This window comes from Capra hircus, chromosome 25 (genome assembly GCF_001704415.2).
Source record: "Capra hircus breed San Clemente chromosome 25, ASM170441v1, whole genome shotgun sequence".
Taxonomy (NCBI): domain Eukaryota; kingdom Metazoa; phylum Chordata; class Mammalia; order Artiodactyla; family Bovidae; genus Capra; species Capra hircus.
The window spans coordinates 26,311,564-26,333,355 of NC_030832.1; the positions used below are offsets into that span (position 1 = coordinate 26,311,564).

At 52.8% G+C, this 21,792-nt stretch overlaps 1 protein-coding gene across 1 annotated transcript; it reads right to left on the reverse strand.

The window, feature by feature from the left end:
- MVP (major vault protein) lies at nt 1,657-21,449 on the reverse strand. The gene is made up of 15 exons (XM_005697688.3): nt 21,360-21,449; nt 13,171-13,303; nt 12,768-12,963; nt 11,593-11,716; nt 11,349-11,480; nt 9,982-10,076; nt 9,499-9,735; nt 7,525-7,806; nt 6,226-6,470; nt 5,944-6,141; nt 4,616-5,002; nt 3,757-3,873; nt 3,455-3,581; nt 2,644-2,832; nt 1,657-1,923 (listed from the first exon to the last, which is right to left on the reverse strand). Exons 2-15 carry the CDS (start codon nt 13,293-13,295, stop codon nt 1,705-1,707), a joined length of 2,673 nt encoding a protein of 890 aa, XP_005697745.2. The 5' UTR covers nt 13,296-13,303; nt 21,360-21,449; the 3' UTR covers nt 1,657-1,704.

Here is a 21,792-nt window from a genome sequence, read left to right on the forward strand (position 1 = left end):
ACTTACCCTTCTTGGGTAACCTTCTCTGCTGTTACTTCTCCCCAGAGGCCCTTGGCTATAAACAGTGTTAACACAGCACGTACCAGGTACTGGATGAAGAGCTTTGAGTTAGTTGCCTCTCCTCAGGAAGGTGCGGAAAAGGCAACAGCAACCCACTCCAGTACTCTTGCCTGGAAAATCCCATGGACGGAGCAGCCTAGTAGGCTGCAGACCATGGGGTCAAGAAGAGTCAGATATGAATGAGCCACTTCACTTTCACTTTTCACTTTCATGCATTGGAGAAGGAAATGGCAACCCACTCCAATGTTCTTGCCTGGAGAATCCCAGCGACGGCAGAGCCTGGTGGGCTGCCATCTATGGGGTTGCATAGAGTTGGACACGACTGAAGCAACTTAGCAGCAGCAGCAGGGAAGATGTAGGGAGTTTGTAGGAAGGAGGGGTGGATGAGCTGACTCACTTGCCTGTTCTACCAAGACCGAGACAGCAACTCCAAATGCTATGGGCTAAACAGACAGCCCCAGCCCCAACCAGCTCAGACCAATACAACTCAAGGCAGGAGACAAGAGCTCATGGGACAGGGCCCAGTGAGGGGAAAGGAATAAGACCCTAAAAAAAAAAAAAAAAAAACACATCATAAAGAATCTCCTTGCAATGTAGGGACTCCAGTTCGATCCCTGGTTTGGGAAGATGCCCTGGAGAAGGGAATGGTTACTCACTCCAGTATTCTTGCCTGGAGAATTCTGTGGATGGAGGAGCCTGGTGGGCTACAGTCCATGGGGTCTCAAAGAGTCAGACACGACTGAGTGACTAACTGCTCAGTAGGGGAAATGCTGGCTCATTTCACAAATGAAGAAAAGATCAGGGAAGTTGGGTTCTCTTGTTGCACAGCTAGACACCCAAGCTTCTCTACCTAGGCATCTTTTTGCTTCCTCAGCAGAGACCAGGCAGGCCTGGCACCTAGAGACCTACCTGTGCAGGAGGGCTGGTATACCTTGCAGCCTCTACCTGTGTGCCCAGATTGATTGTACCTGGATCCTTCCCCCAAATAAGAGCTCATAAACGGTCGTTGGGGAGGGTGAGAAGGGGACACCCCCTCCTTGATGCTCCAAAGAACCCAAATCAGAAGCCCAGGGAGGTGGCTCCAGTTTCTAAGGCCCACTGCACCATCTTCCCCTCAGATCTGACACCCCCATCTGAGAAGGGATGGGTGCACAGCGCCATGCGCAGGTGCATAGTTTGACCAGCAGGTGGCGCCAGATAAAGCCTCCCAAGTGCAGGAGGTGGGGAAGCTAGGATGGATACACCCACAGACGGAAGGTTAATATTCCAGGATGCCCTGGCCAAACTGGGCTCCTGGAGGAAATGGTAGTTAGAAGAGATGGCGCAGAAGCCACCCCAAGAGGTACAGCCTTCATCCTCTCACCTGTGCATCATCTTCCCCCACGGGCATCTAGGTGAGCTGATTGCCGTAGGGACAGTCTGGCTGCTGAGAGGGACTTTAGGCCCATCAGCCTGATTTTGGGTTAGTCTCCCTGTCTTAAATTTCCTCTCCATTTCCAGATGAGGGTGGCCTGTAGTAACCATCAATTTCAGAGGCTCTCTTCCCCACCACCATTAATCTCCCTGTGATAACAGACTGAAGGTAACAGAAGAGGGTTTTAAATGCCCAGAAGTGTCCGTTTTATTTGTCAGCGCAGTACAGAGCTAAGGTACAACCTGGCTGTTTCCAAGAGTTAGGGGGGCAGCAGTGGAGATGGGAAGCAAGCCCTCTTGGACGCTGGGGCCCCCGGTGGGTTTCTTGGCTGGGGGCTGGGCCTCAGCCCCGAGCCCCAGCAAACCCAAGGCTGTGTTGAAGAGGTTGATGGGCGTGGAACCATCGGTGATGAGGGTGGATTTTAGGCCCAGGCTCTGCAGCAACTTTACCTGGAAGGAGCAAGAGGCGGGTGAAAACACAGTCAAACCCTAGTCCCTTCTCTCACCCCCTTGGCTGCCTCTCTGGGAGGGGGCTACCCTGTTCTTGGCCCTCACATTGCAGCTGCTGCCCAAGCCATCCTCGGAGGACTATTCAGTGACAAGTGAGGGCCATTAAGGGGAGTCTGAAGGTTTCATCCTCTCCCAGGCCTCAGGAACCTTGAAGCTCTGGCCACTGCCTCCGGGAGCTCAGCACTCCCCGCCCTTCACCTGCCAGGTGGCAGCCATCTAGACCTTTCTGTCCCTTAAATGCACCTTGGAGCCTCTGCTGGGAAGCCCCCATCGACTGTGCAGAACTTGACTATCCCCTCTTCAGAGGGGCGCCCCCTTACCCAGCTAACCTGCAGCCTCTCCTCCCCCTTCTCCGTATCACCCTGTTTGACTTATTTTGAAGCAACCTGTCATGGATTGACATCTCAGTTTATAGCCCTCCCAGGAGCTCACCGAATCCAGTTCAGTGCCTAATATGACCCCATGCTCGAATGACATGGATCAGAACACGGGATACATAGAGTCCAAGCCACCACCTCCTCTGTCTGTCCCCGACATCTCTCTAGAAGTACTTGCATTCCTGGCTCTGTCTTCCTGGTTCCAAACAAGGTGCCAAGACACACCTGCACACGCACAGACATCCACACACGCCCACACCTGTACCCCCTCCCCCACTCTCACCTGCATCTCCGGCCCCGCCACAGCCAGGTCCCTGATGGTGCTGGGCCCCAGGGCCTCTGTCATCTGCTTGAACTTCTTCACCTCCACCTCAGCCAGCTGCTGGGCCTTGCTCACTTCCAGCTCCAGCTGGGCCCGGGCGTAGACCAGCTCCAGCTCTCGCACTTTCTTTACTCGCTCAAGTTCGGCTTCCTGGAGAGGAAAAACCCAGCATTCTTTTGATCAGGTGGCCCCTGGATGTATCTAGCAAGTCACCTAGCCAGATAGCCTGAGGGATGGAAAGGATGGAACAGGGGTTATCAGTTAGGGGTGAACCCTGGCTATGCCACTTTTTAACTAGTGACCCCTTTGTGTATGTTCAGTCGCAAAGTGGTGTGTGATGCCATGGACTGCAGCATGCCAGGCTTCCCTGTCCTTCACTATCTCCTGGAGCTTGCTCCAGTTCATGTCCACTTAGCCTCTGCTGCCCTCTTCTTTTGACCCCTGGGAACTCCTTAATCCAAGACTCAGTTCCCTCTGTAAAATGGAGAGAATTCCTAACCACAATGGAATTTCAAGATCTTGCCTGTAAAAACACAACATACCTAGCAGAAAGCTGGCCAGTATGGGAACATGCATCTGTAAGATGGGCAATTCTTATCCTTACCTTCAAAGCAGGTATTAGGTGAATGGAAACAGGAAAAGGACTTCACAAACCACAACACACTTGGATGGGGCTTTCTGTTAGGGCACTTGGTGTCCCACATGGCTGCAAAGACCGGGCCTCTTCCAGACCCCAAGGCCATACCGTTTCACAGGCATCTCCCCCACGCACCGTCTCAATGGCCAAGGCCTCTGCCTTGAGCTTGGCCTGGAGCACAGCGCCTTCTCCCTCGATGCGCGCTGCCTCAGCTCGGGACTCGGCCTCCGCCTTGGCGGTCCCGGTGCTCTCCACCGCGGTGCTGAGGGCAGTGCAGAGAAGTCAGGGAGGCCCCAGAGGAAGCCCAGCCACACCCTCCTCTACCCTTGACTTGTGCTATCGCAGCATGAGTGAACACACACGCACACATACACTCCGCCCTATCAGCTGCTCTTCCAAGACCCTCTGCCATCTTTTCTGCCAGTTCTCCACCCCACCTCAGAGCCTCCAGCTCCAAGAGTTCTCTGCGAGCTTTCTCAGCTTCCGATTGGTCTAAGATCTTCTGTCTCTCAAGCCGGCCGCGGGCTTCTTGTTCTAGTCTCTGAGCCTCGTGCCTGGGTGGGAGAGGGGACAGGTAAGACGCCGGGAGTGGGGCCTCCCAGGGCCGGGAGCACTGGCCTAGGAGAGGCCCTCGACATGCAAATGAAAAAGCAGCATGGATGTTACATGAACCAGGGGCGGTTCTAGCAATGGCACATGGCCACGACCCTGCTTTCGCACGACGTACCTTCCAGTGGGGGGGAAAAAACAAGTGAACCAAGATGATTTCAGACAGTGACAAGCTCTTTGAGAAATGGGTGCTACAATAACATGACTGGGCAAAGAGGGCGCTGCTTCAGCTGGGGTAGGTGAGCTCTGGAGGCCAGAGGAGGAACCTGCCCTCAAGTGCAGAACAACTCTGGGCAGAGGAAGCATTGCTGCCAGCGCAGAAGGCCTTAAATGCACAGCCAAGTTCCCACCTTGAGGAGCAGAAAGGAGCTATGGGCCTGGAGCACATGAGCCCTGGGAGAAGGCAGAAGGCGAGGATGGGGGAAGCAGGGCTGGACCCCAGAGTGCCTGGAAGGCTGCGGAAACGAATCTGGGTTCCAGCACCAGCAAGGTGAGAAGGCACAGAAGCAGAGATAGCGTCTATTCCACTTTCAGTGGCCCAGGCTATCTGCTGGTAAGGGGGACAGCAGGCTGACCACCAGGGGCGCCATGTCACTGGGGTCCTGGCAGTGGGCAAGAGGCAGGGACTTGTGAGGAGTGGGGCCCACTGTGGGCATCATGGTGAGCCAGGCCCTAGGCCTCACTCACTTGGCAGCTGCCTCCTGGGAGTTGGTGGTGATCTCGATGGCCAGCTGGACACTGCGCTGAAGGGCATCCCGGGTCCTCTGGTCCACGGGCTCCACCGACTGCACATCCACACTGCTGACCACCAGCCCGTTCTGGGGAAAGACGGCCCGGTCCCGGGGCTGGGGCAGAGCCATGCTGTCAGGCCCCTTGGTTTCCTGGGTCTCAAAGCCAAAGACAGCAGTGCGAATGATGCGGGCCGAGTTCTTATGGAAGTCGTCAAAGGTGACGGAGGCCACGGCCCCCCGCACCCGAGATGCGATGGCCTTGCAGGCGTCACCCACGAAGTCAGGCACTGAGAAAAGCTTGGCAGTCTCTTGGGGGTCCTTCCGGTCCCTCAGCTCGAAGTGCCTGTGAGCAAAGACAACTCTCTCATCTTCAAAAAAGGACATTGACACCCACCTTCTGTGGTTTAGGCAGGGTCTCACGACAGAGAATGCTAATTAGCATCTGCTGTGTATCAGGTAAAGTCCTAAGAAACTTACATGTTCCCATTTCATTCACTCAACCACCCTATTCGGTGGGAATTTTTATTTTTTAGACAAGGAAACTGAGGTCCAGAGAGGTTAAGTGACAGACTCTAAGTCATACAGCAGGTCCTCCCAAGCCAGAAAGTTGAACCCAGGTGGTATGGCTCCCAGGACCAGGCACCCTCAGTTTGTCATATTGCAGTGCCCCCAAAGATGCCAGTGTCCAGCTAGCTGCCCTTGTCATGTCCCAGGCACTCAGCCAAGAGGTGAGGGTGTGCATGGGAGTTGTCAAGCACTGCTTCTGGGTCTGACTTTTCTCTCCCCTAACTCTCATCACTGCCATTTGAGCTTTAACTACAGATGGGTCACTGTTCTAGTTCTCATAGCATCCTGTCCACAGCCCCATGAGATTGATGGTTATGCTGTTATTTTACAGACTGGGAACCTGTGGAAAGCACCCAGTGCTTGCCCAGCCCATGGCTAGCAAGTGGTATACCTGTTGGCCTCAGAGCACTTGCTCTTGACCACCTGATTGTCCCAGCACACACAGAGACATACACACAGTCTTTTTAAAACCCTGTTTGGCTGAATTCCCACTGGGAGTTTAGCTGGTGAGTGTCTTCCACCCACGTCCCTCCAAATCATGCTCCAGGCAGGCCCACATCTTCCCTGTCGTTCCCCTCTGGCATCAGACTGCATTTGCATGAACCCCTGGGTTTGCCCCTTGACCACAGCATAGAGCCGGGTGCTCCACCCTGATTGTGGGCTCAGCACTTGAGAAGGCATTTCTCTTCCTCAGGGTGCCCCTCGGGGGCCCCTTACCAGTTGTAGGCAAGCTGCAGCTGGAGCCTGGCGTGGTCCGCTGTCTCGATGGTGATGACGTCGGTGAAGAAGTCAGGCCCCAGAAGCAGGCAGAGCGTGCGGCGGGCGTGGGGACGCTTGGGCCGCCCAGCCGAGAGGGACAGCACAGTAAACTGCTCTTCGGGACCCAGCAACACCAGCTCTGGCCCGAAGACCACACTGCAGAGAGAGCGGGGTCAGAAGCCTGGAGAAACCCTCCCGCCACAGCCCCCTGATGGCACAGCCACCCAGGTGACTGCTCACCGGGCTTTCTTCTCTCGGTAGTCATACACCTGCACCGCAGCATTGTGTGGCACACGGTAGCTGACCACGCGGGTCTTATTCCGGGGAGTGGAGAGCTTAGGGGTCTTGGATGTCTCCTTCTCACCCCTGTCAGCCAGAGGGTCCTGCCCCTTGTTCAGCAGCTCCTCCACCCCTGGAGGCAGCTCCTTCTCCCACAGGACTTCGTCCTGGGTCAGCATGTAGGTGCTCCCAATCACAGCTCGCACCTGGAAGATGAGGAGGGATGTCACCAGCAAAGGGAAGATGGAAAGAGACCCACATGGCAGCCCTAAAGCGTAAGTGATCCAGGAGGCAGGGCAGCATCCTGGTTAAACGTGGCCTCTGGAAGGAGGCTGAATTCAAGTTCGCGCTCTGCAAGCTTGGTCGTCTTGGGCAGCTATCTGCCCCGACTCCCCTCGCCACCCCATGTCTCTCAGCTCCTTATCTGCAAAATGGAGGGCAGGGTTGAGGAATGAATGATATCTTATAGGTCTAGTGCCAAGAATTTGGTATATGGTATGTTCCGATATTGTTCTCGAATTTTCCTTCATAGGGCAGCTTGGAGGGCACCCCAGGGACAGATGCAACCTCAGGAAATAGTTCAGACACACTAACATTTCCTGGGATTCTGAACTCTACTTGTAGGTTGGAGTTCTAAAAGAGGCTGGAGATGTGGTCCTCGGTCAAACCAAGATCAAGGTTTAAGTGACAGGCAGAGAGGAGGGATTCCACCAGGAAAAGGGTACGTGAGGCAGGTGGGGTCTTACTGGTCCTCTGCATCCCAGTCAGACCTTCATGCCCGAGGCCAGGTCTAGATGCCTCGGGGGTTGAGTCCCCATCCTCAAATCTGGTTCATCTTCTTGCTCAGGAATGCTAATATTTAAAGTTAACTAAGACAGGGACTTCCCTGGCGACTCAGTGGTAACGAATCCACCTGCCATGCAGGAGATGTGGGTTCGATCCCTGGGTCGGGACGATCCCCTGCTCCAGTCTTCTTGCCTGGGAAATCCCATGGCCAGAGGAGCCATGGTGGGCGACAGTCCATGGAGTCGCAAGAGTCGGACATGACTGAACAACTCAACCATTTAAGGCAAAGGGAAGGCAAGAACTCCAGAAAACACGCTGGTATTTTGCAGCCAGCTGGCTCAGATGCTGCCAGCAACGCCGTGGAGCTCTTCTGTCACCTCCACTGCACACCTCCCCATCCACATCATCCTCTCGCCCAGGCCAGCCGCCACCACACCCACCCGGCAGTGACAGCGCCCACCCCTCCACAGTTACCCTTCCGGTCTTGACATCCTGCACGTAGATGCCCTCGTTCTCATCCAGTGGGATGGCCTGACGCTCTTCCACCACCTCCACCTTGGCGGGCGGCACATACTCCAGGGGTCCACGGATGAGCCAGCGGTCCCCAGCCTGGTGGGAGACCTTCTCCTTGCCCTCCCCCTCCTCCAGGGGCTGCAGGGCCCTCAGCAGCAGCCCCTGCTGCTCCGACAGCACATATACATTCTGGATGCCTCGTTCCAGCTTCTCCCCGGGCTGGAGGAAGAAAGACTGTTCTCCCTGGTAGGGAGAAGTGGAGTCAGGAGCCGTCACCTCCCAGGACTGTGGAGCCCTCTGATGGTTCCTCCCTCAGCCCTGTGATGGTGGGCTTCTGCTGAGGACAGAAGCCCCAGCAGCCCCCCGCCAAAGTTCCTACCCACCCCCCCTTCATACAGAAAATCATTTATTTAGACTGAGACTCTTCACAAATGCCTGTAGATGTGGTCAAACCTGCCCTGGAAAGATTCTGTGAAGTGTCAAGGTCTGGGTTCTCACAAGCTCAATAGTTAAGAATTAACCTATTATTGCCTTATTTCTCTCACACTTTATTCCCTTAGGGTAGTATAGTACAGAGTTTCCAATCTCTGACCTTTGGACCAAATCTGGCCTGCTATTTAATACAATATAAATATATATTTGAGATAAAACCCACATATTATAAAACATGTGCCCATGTGCTAAGTCTCTTCAGTCATGGCTGACTCTGCAACTGTATGGACTGTAGCCTGCCAGGCTCCTCTGTCCATGGAATTCTCTAGGCAAGAATATTGGAGTGGGTTGCCATGCCCTTCTCCATGGGATCTTCCCAGCCCAGGGAATGAACCCATTTCTCCTATATCTCCTGCACTGACAGGTGGATTCTTTACCACTAGTGCCACCTGGGAAGCCCATATTATAAAATACAGATATTTAAAGTATACAATTCAGTTGCTTTGGTGTATCCAGAGTTGCCCAACAACACGACTCCCTGATCCCGGAACATTATCATCCTGAAAAGAAACCCTGGATCCAGTAGTAGTTACTGCCCATCCCCACCCCAACCACTATACATGGGTCTACCTACTTGGGACATTTCATATAAATGGAATCATACAATAAGTGGTCTTTTTATGCCTGGCTTCTGTTGCCTAGCATAATGCTTTCAAGTTTATCCATGTTGTAGGACATATTAGAACCTCAGTTTTGATTTTTACCTTTTTGAATTCTCTCAAGAACATGAATGTCCGCCACCCCAGAAAGATTATCTTATCCTTTTGATTGACATGCCACTGAATGGATATACCATATTTTTCAGTTATGCATCAACTGATGGACATTTGAATTGTTTCTATTCTTTCTGCCTGTTTTTGCAAATAAAATGTTACAGGAACACAGCAGCACTGGTTCACTTACAAGATGTCTACGCCACACAATATTGTAAAGCAACTATCCTCTGATTAAAAAGAAAAAAAAAAGACAATCTACACTGCTTTCATGGCACAACAGCAGAACTGAGCACACCAGAGACCATGCCCCTCACAAAGCCCTAAATATCTGTGACTGTCATAGGAGAGGCCGGCCCAGCTCTGGTAGTCCCACATAGTTCAGAGAAGGGCTGAGGCAGAGGATGCAGAGAAGGGTAAACCAAGAGATTTGTCTGACGCAGGATGACAAAGCTTCCAGAAGAGAGAGACATGAAATATGAGAGAGAGTTTCTGGGTCTGCATTCACCAGGGTCAGGGAGGCGCTCCCAGGAGAGACTGTGGGTAACCTGAGGTCAGGGATTGCCAGGAAGATCAGTGACACTGTATTCTCAAGAGAGAGACAAGTGTGCACAGAGGGAGCCGAAACCAGCTTGATGTTTCTAGAATGTCTACCTGGGGTGGGAGGAGGGAAGGGACAAGGGTCCAGGGCCTCAGGCCATTCCCCTCTGGGTGAGGGGCAGGCACTTACCTTGAACACAAGCTTTTGCCCCAGCTGGTTCTTGCCGTCTGGTCCGACTGGGTCGAGAATCACACAGTAATTGTGGGGGCCCAAGGTGGTGACGGACACAACCCCCATCACCTCCTCGTAGACATCTGGCACGTGGGCCTCCGTGTCCTGCACGGTCACCAGCCACTCCTCCCCAGTGCGGCGGCTCACCCCTCTCACGTCTCGGAAGTTCTGCCGAGCTCGAAGGTGCAGGGCTGTCTGGAGAGCAAGATGTCAAGGGTTAGGGGGGTTTTAGTAAACCTAACTCCGACTAACTTCCTTGGGGGATCTGGGAACCCCACTGGTCACTAAATGCTCCAGGTCTGAGTCACAGTGTCTACCAACCCAGGAGGATTTCTTAAACCCTTTCCAGTGACCCAGGATACTCCTCAGGTGATCTTATTTTCTCCCACAGTTCTTTGCCCCTCCGAGAATCTCCCACCCAGGGTCCCCCAGAACACAGACCTTTTCCGTAAGGATCACAGCATCCACCACATCCAGAACCTCCTCAAACACTGCTGGGAGATACGCACCCACGGAGCGGACCAGCCATTCCTCTCCTGGGCCGGGGAGGAGAGGCAAAGGTCAAAAGTCACCCAGCCTGCTCCCCAGCTGCCCCTTCCCGCAGCCTAGATAAAGGGTACCTGCAGGGCTTCACACACCACTTTGAGGTCATTGCTCCCAGGCTCAAGGGCCTGACAGAGTCCTTCTTTTCCTTTTTTGAGGCCAGAGGAAAAGCAACCCCTACCTCAGAGAGATTAAAAAAAAAAAAAGGGCCTTCCAAGCATCCAAATTGTTGCTATGGCAGTACCCTGTAGGCCTTCTCTAAGCTCCAGAGACCGGCCTTTTTTTCTTCCCCTAAAATGGGTAGAAGGGCTTCCCTGGTGGCTCAGAGAGTAAAGAATCCATCTGCAATGCAGGAGACCCAGGTTCCATCCCTGGATCAGGAAGGTCCCCAGGAGAAGGGAATGGCTACCCACTCCAGTGTTCTTGCCTAGAGTATTCCATGGACAGAGGAGCCTGGCAGGCTACAGTCCAAGGGGTTACAAAGAGTCGGGCACAACTGGGCGACAAACACAAAATGGGTAGAACTGCCACATTACAGCTTAGAGGTCGTTCAGCCTACTGGAGAAGCAAGAGTGCTGGGCACAAGTTCCAGCCTGGCTCTTTCTGGCCATATACCCAGGCCTCAGTTTTGTCATCTGGAAAATGGGAGCTGTGGTGCCTCAGGGTTGCAGGAAGACCTAAGGGAATTGCGGTCTGTAAAACATTTGAACCACACCTGGCTCAGTAAGCATAGCCTTTGTTAAGACTTTGTTTTGTTTAATACAACAGGTCTGTCAAACAATTGCTAGTTGCATATAAACACGGGAAGTCCCAATGGCTCAAGAGGTAAAGAATCTGCCTGCAGTGCTGGAGACCTGGGTTCAATCCCTGGGTCGGGCAGATCCCCTGGAGGAGGAAATGGCAACCCACTCCAGTATTCCTGCCTGGAACAATCCCACGGACTGAGGTGCCTGTCGGGCTAGTCTGTGGGGTCGCAAAGAGTCAGGACTGAGCATGCACAGGCACAGCAACAATATAAACACCTGCTTTGTTGGCCTAGAGACAGACCCAGCTCACGACAGAGTCGGAGGAAGGGAAAGCCATGTCAACAGGATCCGGGCCAGGTTAGTGGGGGAAGTAGCATGTGGCAGCCCCCAACAGCTGACAAGAGATACCAGGGAAGCGCTTCCTCCAGGCTACAGGTGGCCAGCCCCCAACCTCCCCCACTTACCCCCGCAGTCAAGGATCAGCCCGCCCTTAGCCCTGTGAACACTTCAAGACTCCACCTGTCACCCGCTCCTTGCCATCCCTGTCTAAGCATTCCTTGCGAGCCCTCAGCCTCAGGGCCTGGTTCTGCTTGATGACCGTGGCCTGAATGATCTCGATGACTTCCACCTCCTTCTGGGGGATATATGTGCCTGGGAAGGGAAGATGGGGGAGGTGGGGTTTGAAGGTCAGAAGATATCAGGGCCCTAATGAGAAGGCAGGAAGCCTCTGACCCCAAACCCAGCTGGACAGGAAAACACTCACCAGGTCCTTCAAATAGCCACTCATCCCCTGCTACCACCTTCTGTCCGTTCTTATCCTCAAAATCCAGTAGCGCCTTAAGATGGAGGGCGGTGTTGGGTAGAACCACCTGCAGCGGGGTGATGTCCTAACAGGGGAAGCAGGGAGGAGTCATGGGGTACTCAGAGCTGTGACCCCTGGAGGCCAACTGGGACCCTCAAGGTCAGAGTCCACAGCATCAATCTCTCCACATCCCCAAAGACGACTCCAAGTGGAATATACAAGATAGCGGTGGTCCCAGAGCCATCTGGCCTGAAGAGCTGAGACGGGGTTGACAGAGCCAAGAGTTAAGATGGAGTTGATGCCACGGCTGAGGGCCAAGGACATGCTTTCCTCTGCAGAAGTGCTCAGGTCCTGTTTAGAACTAGAAACCCAGGTGGGAGATTGGGTAGAGGCCTTGCTGGGCATTGTGGGAGAGACATCAGGGAAGCTGAGTAGGTGAATATCTCATGGCCCAGTGTGCACTGGGGCACTCAGGAATAGGAGGTGGGAAGGTCTACACCGCTCTGACGGGCATATCTGAAGCATGAGGCTTTGTTTTCAAGGTTGCCTCATGGTCACCAGACCCAGTGCAGAAGAGAAGCCGCAGCACTGTTTAGTAGAGGGGACTCCTGAGGGAAGTGAAGGTCAAGAAATGTCGCAGAAATGAAGGTGTCCTCACTCTCAGACCGAGGGCCAAAGGGCAACACGGACAAGGGCCTAGCTGGTACTTCAGATCTGCGATGCCTTCCCAGGAAGCGACCACAGGCGCCTGGGCCTCACCTGGTCCACCACTGCTGTCCCAGCCCACTGGCGCCTGAGACTCTGAGGGAATAAAATGCTTTCTCTCGGCACAAGTCACTGAGTGCCAGACTGGCCAGGAGCTTCGGGCAGGCTCCGGAGCCTGGACAGTTAGGTGGCGAGATAGGCTGAGCTCTCAAAGGTCTGACATGGGCGTGTGGAGAGGAAGAGGGTATTTGGGGAAGGTGAGGGAGGGGGCATCCGGTCAGTTCTGTCCCGGTGAGAACCAGCAAGTGTCCCCTACCATCCCCACCCCCTCCCACCACCCCAATTTGTTTTCCCTCCAGAAAGCAGCGCTGAGCCCCAGGTCAAGGTGGCAGGACACAAGACAGTGGGTACGGGGAAGGTGAGCTGGGTACCTTCTCCAGCACCTCCCCTGGGAACAGGGGGAAGGGATCCTGGGCCAGCCGGATCTCTAGGTCCGCATGGCGGAGCCGCACTTGTCCTGTGATGTCAAACAGCACGGTGCCCTGGGCGTCCCGGGCCACTGGGTTGGCCACCATGCAGTAGTGCCGTGGGGGGACCGTCACCATGCGCACGGGAGTGAACAGGATCCTGTTGGAGGTGAGAAGCAGCGTGAGGACTCAGACCCCTGTCCCTAGTCCCAAAGGAGGCAGCAAACGGGGGAGACAGCTTCCTGTGACCCGAGCCCATGCCAGTCTTGCTCGGGAACGGGAAGGAGGAGATGGATCATCATGCCAGCCAGACTCCCAGGCCCTCCTTGGCCCCGGGTGTCCCCATGGCCCAGTGCTGGCCACCCACCTCTCATTGTCCTGCCGGATGTAAGTCTTTGGCCCGACCTCCACGCGGGACACATTGCTGTTCTGGTCTAGCACGTGGATGTAGTGGTATGGCGGGATGCGGATGATGGACTCTTCCATCGCCATGGTGACTCCTGAGCCCAGGGCAGCAGAGTGACACAGAGGTGGGCAGAAGACCAAAGGTGAGTCCGGGGGGCTTGGGATGAGGCTGACGTAAAGACTGCCTGGGGTGATAGGGGAATGGGCCCTTCTTCCTTCAACTCAGGTTATTCCATCCTTTACCAACCCCCACCCACTTATTCCTTTCCTCCCACCCAGGGCAGCCCATCCAGACCTCATCTCTGGTGAGAGATGCTTGATGCAGTTAACCACAGAAGCCTACGGCTTTCTACCAACTCTTTCCCCTCATTCCCATCAACTTCACCTCCCTCAAGCTTCCTATGCGGCGCAGCTTGTGGGATCTTAATTCCCCCACCAGAGATAGAACCCGGGTTCATGACAGTGAAAGCACCAAGTCCGAACCACTGGACCACCAGGGAACTCCCCTGGAGGCAGCTTCAGATCAAAACTTTCACAGTGTACAACCCCCAGTGTGGAGGAGGCAAAGTACGGAGCTGGGAAACGTGGTCAGCCTCTGGTGGAGCTGTGGGGATTTCCCCCTAACGGGGGCAGGGGGCAGAGGCTCTGAGGAGTTCCCTGGATCCTCCAGGGGACAGGCTCCTTTATTTCAGGGGATCCTGAGGGCCCCAGCTGTATGCAAACATTAGCCCACACCCTGAGAATATTTGCATGGTAGGCAAGCCTGATGAACTGTTCAGATATGAGCCACCTCTCAAGGAAGGGACCCCTGATGGAACTGATGCCAGATTAGCAACACCAAAGTATTCTAGTCCTTTCCTCCCCACTTCTCTCTGGTCTGCTGCCACCCGTGACTCCCTGCCATCACAGGTAGGGGTGGGTGGGAAGGAGAAAGGGAGTAAAGGAATACTCCATCCAACCCCCCCCGCTTCTGAATCCTGGGTGGTTACATCCAGTGCTCAACCTGTTCAGGAATGTCACACCGCCTACCTAAACCCAAGTCCTGCCTCCAGCATGCCTTGAACTTTGGACATGTCCCCTGGAATCACACAAAAGGAATCAAATTTACTAGGGAATTCAAAGCCTTGTCCTCTGAGACTTTGGTCGAACTGAAAAAAATTTTTTTGGCCACATTGTGCAGCATGCAAGATCTTAGTTCCCCGACCAAGGATCGAGCTTGCGCCCCTTGCATTGGAAGTGACGAGTCTTAACTACTGGACCACCAGGGAAGTCCCAGTCCAACATTTTTGAAGCCAACACCAAAAAAGGAGTGGAACCCATCTACTCCACCGTTCGTCTAGCTTTCAGCCTGGGTGAGAAAGAAATGGGAAGTGAGAAGGAGGAAGGGAAAGTGGCTTGACACAGGAAACAGAGGCAGGAGCCACAAAATTATGAGATGAAGGTGAGGCCCAAGGATTTTACTTGATCCACACAATCTGCAAAATTTCTTCAGTTCAGAAAATTGTAAGTTTTTTATAAATTCCCGATTCCTGCTTCTCTTGATGAATCAGGAGCCAGGCCCTACATTCTCACGCGACAAACTGGTGAGCACCAAGTAGCTGCTGAGCTCTTTAGATGGGTCACAAGCTGTCCTGCTTAACCACAACCCCCACCACTCCCTGTTGTCTTACACCTGTGCCAATGCACTCACATCACCTGCGTGGCTCCTGTTTAAAACCTTCCAGGACTTGCCTGGTGGTCCAGTGGTAAAGAATTCGCCTGCCAATTCGGGGCACATGGATTAAATCCCTGGTCAGGGAAGATCCCACATGCTGTGGAGCAACTGAGCCACAACTGAGCCGGTGCACAGCAGCTACTGAAGCCTGTGTGCCTAGATCCTGTGCTCCCCAACAGTGAGTAGCCCCCACTCACCACAACTAGAGGAAGCCCAGGTACAGCAGTGAAGACCCAGCGAAGCCAAAAAAAAAAAAAGAAATTCCAACTCAGCATCATCTGATAGAACCTTCTACAATGATGGAATTAATCAGTGCGGTCTTTGGACTGACTGCTCGTGGCTACCAAACTCTTGACATGTGGCAGCGTGACTGAGAAACTAATTTTTTTTAAGAAGCGGATTCATTTGGAGAAAAACACACTCCACAGACAGACTATGGGTCATCTCAGAAGGTGAGAGCATCCTAAAGTTTTAATCAATCATATGCGGCTAGTTGACCCCCATATTAGATAAGACAGTGTGGTTCTAAGTAACGGAATCCTATGTAGGGAGGATGAGTTGGTCAAGGCCACACAAGTCACTGGCACCATTAGATTCTCATCCTGATGGAATACCTGGTCCTATGCCTCTCCAGGGGCACGCAGTGCAGTGCTGGGGGCATGGATTCAGCCAGACTGCCACTTACAATTCTGACTTGCCACTTTCTTGCCTGGTAAAGTGAAAGTCGCTCAGTCGTGTCCTACTCTTTGCGACCCCATGGACTATACAGTCCATGGAATTCTCCAGGCTGGTATACTAGAGTGGGGAGTCGTTCCCTTCTCCAGGGTATCTTCCCAACCCAGGGATCAAACCCAGGTCTCCTGCATTGCAGGCAGATTCTTTACCAGCTGAGCCACCAGGGAAGCCCAATGTTTTAATGTCTTACTTCATTTTCAAAGGTTACAGTTTTCATCTGTTTTCTTGGTACACTTTCTATATCGGGAGGGCTATGATTCTCTGCTCCTCATTCTTTTTCTTGCAACTTTGTATGGGATTTGATCTTGATACTTTTCTGTTGGCTGTTTGCCAGGTTGATTACCCTTAACTTTTCTAACATCAGAGCTCCCTCTTCTGTTGATTTCAGGTAGTGTGTGAAAAACCCAGTGTGGGCTTTCCGCTCTCCCCACTCTTACCTGGGCCTTTGCTTCCCTTCTCTACTGCCCATCCTGCTCAGCTGCGCTTCCATTCCCTGGGACAGGGCTCCACAAAAGCATCCCTCCTCCCCTGGCTAGGACTGCCTGGATCTTGGTTCTAAGTCTTACTATGGATGGGTGATCTTAGACAAGTCCTTTGCCCTCCCTATTCCCATGTCCTGGACTTTGAACTCAGGATGGATAGGGCATCAGCCCAAGTCTATGAGAATGGAGTTTATTATCAAGCACTTGGAATACAGCCTGGCTCTGAGAAGCACTGTGTGTGGCTTGCAGCTGAGGCCCAGCCTCCCTATCCAGTTGGAGGATGTGACCTAGCACCATAGGCCCCTTATCCCACCCAGCATGTCTTTAAACTTGTTTACTGATCAGGAAGGTGACAGGTTTTTGTGGGCCACACCCCGGCTGTGGGCCTAGAATAGCCAAGGGGCATCTGACAGCCTAGTGAAGCCTCTTCCTGGTTCTCTGCACAGTGGAAGCCTGGTCAGAAAGCCAGATGGGGGAGAGGGAGGGCTAGGGCTACAAGCGGAGGGGAGCTCAGGGCTCTGGGAGGCCCCACAAGACTTGAATTCTAGAAGGCCACACAAGGCTGGGAAGCAGGATCTGGGAACAGCCGCCCTAGGATCCTTTGGACGATCCTTCACCCCCTGCAGCTGAGGCCTCTCCACCATCTGTTACCCCAGTTGGGCCCAGTTAGGGGGGCCAAGAGCCTCGCCCAGCTCAGTGACTCAGCTGAGAATCATCCTTGAAGCTAATCAGGCTGGGTTCCTGTCTTGTTTCGAGGCCAAGCCCTTGTCAACTACTCTTATTTCAGTACCGGGACCTCCCTGGTACTGTCTCACCTCCTTGGTCAACCACCTCCTCAGCCCCAAAGCTGTGCCTTCCACCTAAGTTCACCCAAGAACAGGCTTTGAGGACTTCCCTGGCAGTCCAGTGCTTAAGCCTCTGTGCTCCCAATGCAGGGGGCACAGGTGAACCAGGAACTAAGATCCTGCATGCTGCAAAGAGCCACCAATGCAGAAACTAAAACACTCCACCCCCTACAAAACAGGCTTTGCCTTTTCCATCTTGCCATCCCCAGAAGTCGACGTGAGCCTCAGAGGGTCTCAAGGATCCAGAGAAACCACCTAAGTCAGCATGTTTGTGTATCAAATACAGGCTTTTGTGGTTTGCCAGATGACGTGTACAGTCAGAGCATTTTACTTTCAATATACCAGGGCCCTCAGAAGACAGTTTTATGTTGGACTTTAGAAAGTCCTGCCCAGCCCCGAGTTTGGTCCCAACTTCCTAAATTCTGAGACTTCCTTTCAGTGTCTGCTTCCGAAATCTGTGCCTTAGGCTGCTCTCTGGGTACATGTCCAGACTGGCCTGATCACAATGACCCTCATGTCTCATGAGGCTCCCGCCAGAACCAGTCACTTTCACCCAAAGTCTCAGAGACCAGTCTCCCCAAGTTGCATCCCATAGACAAAGGGGGGAGGGGCAAGTGTTGCCCTAGCATAACATGAAACAGCCTGTGAGAAGCTGGCTTTATCCTCCAGTTAAGAGGTAATTTCTTGACCCCTTTTGGCTCAAGTAAACATGCTAAAGCAAAATTTAATAAATGAGTCATTACAGGTCCAATTTTCAGGGTCAATTGTGAATAGCTGTGAATCTTAAATAGCAGATGCCTGGTCGACTAGCCACATGAGGTATGGGGCTGCAGCGAACAGGAGCAACAGCATCACCTGAAAGCTTGTTAATAACGTGGCATCTTGGTTTCTCCTGACCTGTCAGTTGCTGAGTCAGTCAGCTCTTGAATTAGATCCACAAAGATTTGGGCATAAAGTATGAGCAGCTCTGCTCTATAACAGCCTCTCAACCCTGCCTGACTGTACACTAGAATCACCTGAGTATTTCTTAAAACCACCCATCTCTGGAGATCGATTTAACTGGTCAGGGGTGGGGTCCAAGCATTGCTATATATAAAAGCTCTTCCATTGACTCTAATATACAGAATGGACTGAGGTCTGTCTCTGCCAATAGGATCTTGGGCCACTTGCTAGCCTCTGAGCCTTACTGTCCCAGACTGAAGTGGGAATAAAACTGACTGCTTCCTCGGGTTAAAGGGGTTAATGACTGGATTATGTCTAATGGACGAAGCGTGGCTAGGAGGAGGAAGGTGAATCCAGATGGCAAACTGCTCCTCAAATACAGAAAGTTTCATGTATTTTCCCAGCCCCTCACCCCCAGGTCCAAGTAGCCCCCTAGCCAACGCTCAAGTACCCTGGTCCCAAGCCATGGGCAGGCCTGAGGTTGGAGGAAAGGGTAGAGACAGCCTTGGTACCCACCGCCCCCACCTCTATCAGGTTTTGTTTGGAATGGATTTGTTGTTTAGTTGCTATGTCGTGCCCAACTCTTTTTGCGACCTAATGGACTGTACCCTGTGAGACTCCTCTGTCCATGAGATTTTCCTGGCAAGAATATGGAGCAGGTAGCCATTTCCTTCTCCACGGGATCTTCCAGACCCAGGTATCAAACCTGCGTCTCCTGCTTTGAAGGTAGATTCTTCACCACTGAGCCACCACGGAAGCCCTCTATCAAGCTTAGGTTTAGGAAAAAACAGAGAACTCAAGCACAAACAGAACTCATCTTTGCAGCTTCCCTTCACTAACTTTAAACATTCTAGTCTTTGTTTAGATAATTCAAGAATCGCATTACTCAGGGACTGCAGAGAGGCTGTTTTTACCAGACAGCTTCCCTATTTAGGGAGATTATTTCCTGTTTTAGGGAACTAGAGTGGAAATTCTTGAGGATTTGTCTCACGTAAGCTACTTCTTTAGTAGTAGCAAAGTTTTTAGGAAATTTTTCTTCCAAGGAAAGTCTCCTCTGAGCTCCAGCCCCGCTGGGCCACTTTTGGGGAGCAGCAGCTTGTTCCGGGGTCAGAACAGCTCTGCCAGCTCAGGCTGACGCTGATCCTGTTTCTATCCTGCCTCCCAGATGCGGGCTTTCCTGGTGGCTCAAGGGTAAGGAATCCGCCTGTAATGCTGGAGACCCGGGTTCCATCCCTGGGTCGGGATGATCCCCTGGAGAAGGAAATGGCAACCCACTCCAGTATTCCTGCCTGGGAAATCCCGTGAACAGAAGGGCCTGGTGGGCTCTACTGAACTGCAGAGTCAGATACGACTCAGTGACTAAACGAACAACTCCCAGATGTCACCAATTAATGCCAATCATTGACAGCACAGATCAGCTAGATTGGAAGTGAGCCAGGAACCAGGCTTCAGAACCCCTGATCCAGATCAACGTTTGCTAAAATTGCCCAATCATAGGACTCAGCTGGTCATCTTGATTCCCAGGCCTCACCCCATACCCACGGACTACAGTTTCTAGGAAATCCCACGGACAGAGAAGCCTGGCTACAATCCAAGGGGTCACAAAGAGTCGGACACGAGTGAATGACCAACACTTTCACAAGGTTTCCAGGAGTGAGGTTCTGGAATTTCTATCTGTGGGAAGTGCCTCTCACCTCCCCCTGTAACAGCTCCTACTCATTAATAATTTGGGCCTGGTATTGTGCTAAATGCTTTTAATTAACTCATTTAATCCTCCTAAGAACCTAGAAGTTAAAGAATTTGCTCAGAATCACACAGTGATCAAGAGATGGTGGCTCAGACGGTAAAGCATCTGTCTGCAATGCAGGAGACCTGGGTTCGATCCCTGGGTCAGCAAGATTTCCCTGGAGAAGGAAATGGCAACCCACTCCAGTGCTCTTGCCTGGAAAATTCCATGGGCGGAGGAGCCTGGTAGGCTACAGTCCACAGACTCACAAAGAGTTGGACATGACTGAGCAACTTCCCCCCACCTCAAAAAAAAAAAAAAAAAAAGAACCAACCTAGAATTTAAAGAATTTGCTCAGAATTGCACAGTGATCAAGGGATGGAGCCAGAATTCCACCCCAGGTACTATGTCTGCTGCTGCTGCTGCTGCTAAGTTGCTTCAGTCGTGTCTGACTCTGCGACCCCACAGACAGCAGCCCACCAGGCTCCGCCATCCCTGGGATTCTCCAGACAAGAACACTGGAGTGGGTTGCCATTTCCTTCTCCAATGCATGAAAGTGAAAAGTGAAAGTGAAGTCACTGAGTTGTGTCCAACTCTCAGAGATCCCATGGACTGCAGCCCACTATGTCTGCAGAGCCGCCAAACCAGGAAGTAGTGTGGCTTCTCATGCAAAAATGTCAGTAAGATTTTAGAGTCAGGACTTTGGGACCTGGGTGGGGCTGGGTACTCTTCAGGAGATAGTGCCAGTGCAGTTCAAAGGTATTCTCTGCAACCTAGGAAGGCAGCACCCAACAAGGAGGCCCAAGTAGCCATTCAAGGTGGCTGCCCTACGTGCTCATGGCTTTAAAGAGCTGCTCTGCCCAGAAAGCCTCACCCCCAGGGCAGGTCGGGTGTCCTGTGTGCCAAGGGTGGCAACATGCAGAAGCTTCTGGGAGTCAGTTGGCACCCTACTGACTGCCAGCCCTCCTCCCCATAAAATCTAGCCGGATATGGAGCAAAGAGGGCACAACCTGCTTCTACTACCCGCCCCCCGCCCAACCCTCTGTGCTTCTAAGATCCCCAGAATTACAGGCCAGTGGGTCCAAAATAGAGCTTCCTTTCACTTTGGTCACCCTGTCCCCCGCCCCGTCAAAAACAAAAACCAAACAGAGCCTTGCTCAGCAAACTCCGTGTCTTCCGGAAATCAAGCCTTCCTTAAGATTACTCTGCCAGTGATTTCTCAAATGATCTGCAAGGCCCACAGCTGACACAGCCCTGAGCAGGGCAGAGGGGAACACATTGATGTCTGCAGAGCTGAGGAATCTCAACGGACGGAAAAAAAAAAAAATTACATTCTAAGAGCTTAAGGGGACAGGCAAGATAAATCTAGCAGGGACCAATCTCACTGGAGGAGGGATTCTAAATGGATCCCTTAGGTTTCCTCTGCCCCTACTGCTGATGGGGGAGCTGGAGGTCTGAAAGGCCTGAGATTTCGGGTCTGGGGGTGTTGGCAAGGTGACAAGTTGATCTACCTTTACTTCAGAAGCCAGAAAAAAAAAAAAAGAAAGCAAACCCTCCCGAGGCTAAGCCGCCATCCATCTTCTCGTAGTTCTGGTTCAGGGACCACTTGCCCCAGCTGAAGCCTCAAGAAGGCACAACAGAGCTGGAGACGGACTTGAGGGCCACAAGGTCCCACTCACTGGTTTGGGGCCTTTATGAAGTACTTACATCCAGAAGTGTGGCTTGGCTGCAACAGACTCCTCAGTTCGGGGAAACTCCAGCACCCAGCCCTGGGGATCACTTCCCGACAGTGCAGGCTCAGGGGTGGGGCTTGGGATTTAAAGGGCCCTCGCAGCTGGTTCTCATTTCTTTTTTTTCTCCACCTCTAGGCGGCTTCCCAGGTGATTCAGTGGTAAAGAAACTTGCCTACCAAGTCAGGAGATACGGGTTTGATCCCTGGGTCAGGAAGATCCCCTGGAGAAGGAAATGGCACCCCACTCCAGTATTCTTGCCTGGGAAATCTCATGGACAAAGGAGCCTGTCCATGGGGCTACACAGTCCATGGGGTCGCAAAAGAGTCAGACACGACTGAACAACTAATGAAGAAAAACAAGGTGGCTCCTACTACAGCTGAAGGCACTGACCTCATTCAGTGGTGGGG

Coding starts and splice junctions, on each gene's coding strand:
- MVP (XM_005697688.3), bottom strand. CDS start 13,295: ATGGCGATGGAAGAGTCCATCATCCGCATCCCGCCATACCACTACATC. Junction 3,874..4,615: donor TCCCAGGAGGCAGCTGCCAA/GTGAGTGAGGCC, acceptor TCTCCCACCCAG/GCACGAGGCTCAGAGACTAG. Junction 2,833..3,454: donor AGGCCTTGGCCATTGAGACG/GTGCGTGGGGGA, acceptor TTTCCTCTCCAG/GAAGCCGAACTTGAGCGAGT.